At 37.0% G+C, this 4,245-nt stretch overlaps 1 protein-coding gene across 1 annotated transcript in view; it reads left to right on the top strand.

The window, feature by feature from the left end:
* Positions 1–4,245, top strand: part of LOC106875003 (pikachurin) — a 459,438-nt gene that overhangs the window by 440,682 nt on the left and 14,511 nt on the right. The window contains exon 10 of the mRNA XM_052970397.1: positions 3,203–3,383. Within this exon, the coding sequence (XP_052826357.1) occupies positions 3,203–3,383 (181 nt within the window). The remainder of the gene's footprint in view (positions 1–3,202; positions 3,384–4,245) is intronic.

Genomic DNA, 4,245 nt, shown 5'->3' with positions numbered 1-4,245 from the left:
ATTGGGAGAGACATTCATAAAATCCAAGATGGTAGATAAGGACAAGAGAAGGCACTTCATTATTATTATTACTATTATTATTATTACTACTACTACTACTATTATTATTATTATAATTATTATTATAATTTCCAGTGCACACACACACACACACATATATATATATATATACACACATATATATATATATATACACACATATATATATATACACACATATATATATATACACACATATATATATCTTGTGGCTGAGAAGAGTCCTGACCAATGAGACCCCTGCTGTTTTTGGTTGTTTGCTATCAATTCTGCCACTTTGCCAAACAGTTCGAGTTTGCGGTTTCTTTTGTGCAATATTCCTGGCAAAAATATCTTCATTCTCTTTTCTTATAATGGTAGTCAGGCCTTATATGGTAAAAAAAGAAAAAAATAGTAAATAAGCATGAACATAAAAAAAGAAAAACAATTACTTTTGAGTTGTGGTTGCGAAAGTGTGGCTGTGTGGTTAAGAAGCTTGCTTTCCAACAATGTGATCTTGGGTTCAATTCCACTGTGTGTCGCCTTGGGCGAGTGTCTTCTCCTATGGTCCTGGGCTCACCAAAGCCTGGTTTGGTAAGTGGAAACTGAAGGAAGCCCTTCATGTGTGCGTGTATGTATGTATATATATATATATATATATATATATCTTTTACTCTTTTACTTCTTTCAGTCATTTGACTGTGGCCATGCTGGAGCACCACCTTTAGTTGAGCAAATCATCCCCAGGACTTATTCTTTGTAAGCCTATTACTTATTCTATCGGTCTCTTTTGCCGAACTGCTAAGTTACGCTGACGTAAACACACAAACGATGTTGGGGGGACAAACACAGACACACAAACATGCATATATACAACAGGCTTCTTTCAGTTTCCGTCTACCAAATCCACTCACAAGGCTTTGGTCGGCCCGAGGCTATAGTAGAAGACAATTGCCCAAGGTGCCACGCAGTGGGACTGAACCCGGGACCATGTGGTTAGTAAGCAAGCCACTCCTTATATATTATTGTGGGGTAGGCTGGTTTTGGGGGGTTACCCTGGGTTTCACTCATAAGGGGTTTAGCCTTATGATGTATCTTCAGACCCCAAACACTGCTGGCCTGAGATCTCCTGATTTATGTATTTCTACAAACGATATATATAAATATATAAAAACATAATTAACGATTAAAATCATTAAAAATTAATGAATCTTATCAGTGGCCAGCATATAGAAAATTTTTAGGTAAAATTCATTTCTATATGAGCTTCCTTCAGTTTCCATTTACCCAATAAACTCAGGCTGCTTTGGTCAGCCCAGGACCATTGTAGGAGACACTCACCCAAGGTGATGCTCAGTGGAACTGAAGCCAAGACTGTGATTGAACCTGAAATCACTTGGTCAGGATATGAACTTCTTAACCACATGTCCATGTTTACACCTTTTATATTAATGCCATGTAAAAGGTACCTGTAGTAGAGACACATGAAAAGCTCCCATGCTGGTGCTACATGAAAAAGCACTTGGTACACACTGTAAAGTGGTTGGCATTAGGAATGGCATTCAGCTGTTGAAAAAACGATAAATTTAGACAGGTGGGGCCTGGTACAGTTCTCTAATTCATCCAAACCATCCCAGCATGAACAAACCATACCAGCATGAAAAATGGATGCTAAATATTGATGATGATGATTGATGATGATGACTGATGATGATGACTGATGATGATGACTGATGATGATGACTGATGATGATGACTGATGATGATTGATGATTATGATGATTGACGATGATGGTGACGATGATGATGATTATGATTGATGGTGATAATGATTGATGATGATGATGATTGATGGTGATGATGATTGATGGTGATGATAACTGATGATGATTGATATTAATGATGATGATGATTATGATGATAATTGATGGTGGATGATGAGTGATGATTGATTACAATGGTGACGATGATATGTGTGTGCGTGCATGTCTGAAAGAGAGAGAGAGAGGCAGAGATAGAGAGAGAAAGAGAGAGAGAGAGAGAGAGAGAGAGAGAAAGAGAGAGAGAGAAAGAGAGAGAGAGAAAGAGAGAGAATGTGTGAACAGGTTGCTTGATTCGAAGCTTCATAATTGGAAGCAAACGTTACAATAACAACAGCGCAGCAGCATAACCAGACTACCGTGTCAGAGAAAGAGAGGGTGTTTCACCTGTAATAAACCTATTTCTTAGATATGGATGGGTTTGTTCAACCATGCATGAACAAGACATACGGAATAATAACACCACGAACGAACGATGTCAGTGTAGCATACCCTAACCTGGTCAGACCACTTGAAAGAGTCACTGATCGATGTTCTGATGGATCACCAGTCAACATCAAAACCTAATCAAACTAGAACAATTAACAATATTGTAATACATCATTTCGTTTTTATAAAAGCTTATTTATAAGCAAAAATGGCAGGAAGGCTAAGATTCCAATCTATTGATTGTTTGGATTGTTAATTGAAACCTTACAGCAGTCATTCATTGTGTTCCTGGGCTAACTGTATTCCCCTTGCCTGACTCACAACTTCCTTTCCCCTCTGCAAGTCAATAAGGGTGGTTCAATAAGATTCTTCGGCTTGCTAGAAATAGCAGCCAAATTGCTTTCAGATCACACCGTATTTTATTTAAGAGAAGGATATATTAAATAGTGTAGTCTTAGATAAGTTATATTTTTAATATACAGGTTCAAGCATGGGTGTGGAGTTAAAAAGCTCACTTTGTGACCAGGTGGATTCAGGTTCAGTCCTAATCTGCAGCACCTACAGTAAATGTCTTTTGCAACAGCCCTCAACCACCCAATGCCTTGTGAGTGAATTTGGTAGATGGAAACTGTGTGGAAGCCTGTTTTATATATAAATATATATATATATGGGACAATTTACGAAAAAAACAACAGACGAAGACAGGTGGTGTAAACAACAAATGGATGTATTAGTTTAACGCTCGGGAATACAGAAAGTCTTTGATATTTCGAGCCTACGCTCTTCAACAGAAAGGAACACAGAAAGAAATAAGGAGAGAAACAAGGAGAAAAAAAATATAAATGTAGTGGTCAGCGATCTATCATGAATTTTTTTCCTGTTTTCTCTTTGGGCTGTATTCATGTCTTTTTCCTGTTTTTTTTGTTTTTCCTTAGGTTGTAATCAACGAGAAGCCCCTAGACTTGTTTAAGTCAGCCAAGGAAGGAGTAAACATCTACAACTGTGACCATCCTTGTCAGGGCAGACCCTGCATGAACGAAGGTGTCTGTGTACCGAGACATGATAACTACAACTGCTACTGTCCACTTGGCTTCCAAGGAAACAACTGCCAGAAAAGTTAGTTTTCTTTTTATATTATTAATTCTCTAAGGCGGCAAGCTGACAGGAAACATTAACACGCCAGGCAAAATGCTTAGCAGTATTTTGTCTGTCTTTATGTTCTGAGTTCAAATTTTACCAAGGTCAACTTTGCCTTTCATCCTTTTGGGATCGATAAATTAAGTACCAGTTGCGTACTGAAGTTGATCTAATCGACTGACCCCTCCCCAAAAAATTCCAGGCCTTCTGCCCAGAGTAGAAAAGTATGTCATTAATTCTTTGTTTCCTTTGTTGTTATAGAGACAGATTTTGCATTCGTTTTAAAGATTGTTGTTGTTTTTCCTGTCAGTTTTACATTTCTTGCTTGCTTTTTACTTTTGTTTCTTCTTTAGTATTTTTTTTTTTTGGCTGTTTGTATATTCTTATAGTCTTATTCATGCCAAAGAGACAGTCTCTATGATTTCCAAGTTTCACCACTTTCCAGACAAACAGCTTGCAAAACCAGACATGATGTAATTTCAATGTCACCACTATCTTTCAAAAAATAAATACATTTATGTTTATCTTTCCATTCCATGTTCCGCTCTTTATTCAGTTAACGTATTTGCTTTTATATATAAATAGAATCAATTATATGATAAAATGACGATACACACACACACACATATATATATATAGTGCTGACAATCTATAAGTTAGAAAGAACATGTGCTCATATATTTGTTAATAGTGGAGGTGTATTAATATTTATACTATTATAAATCCGTTTCAGCCAATTTTTACCAATCAGCTTTGTGTATGTTGGTAAGGGCTAGAGCATGGGTTGGACTATTTGACTGAGGAATGGCAAGCCAGAAGGCTGAACCAGACTTCTATCTGA

Source organism: Octopus bimaculoides, chromosome 9, assembly GCF_001194135.2.
Source record: "Octopus bimaculoides isolate UCB-OBI-ISO-001 chromosome 9, ASM119413v2, whole genome shotgun sequence".
NCBI lineage: Eukaryota > Metazoa > Mollusca > Cephalopoda > Octopoda > Octopodidae > Octopus > Octopus bimaculoides.
This window is presented reverse-complemented; position numbering and strand designations above follow the sequence as displayed.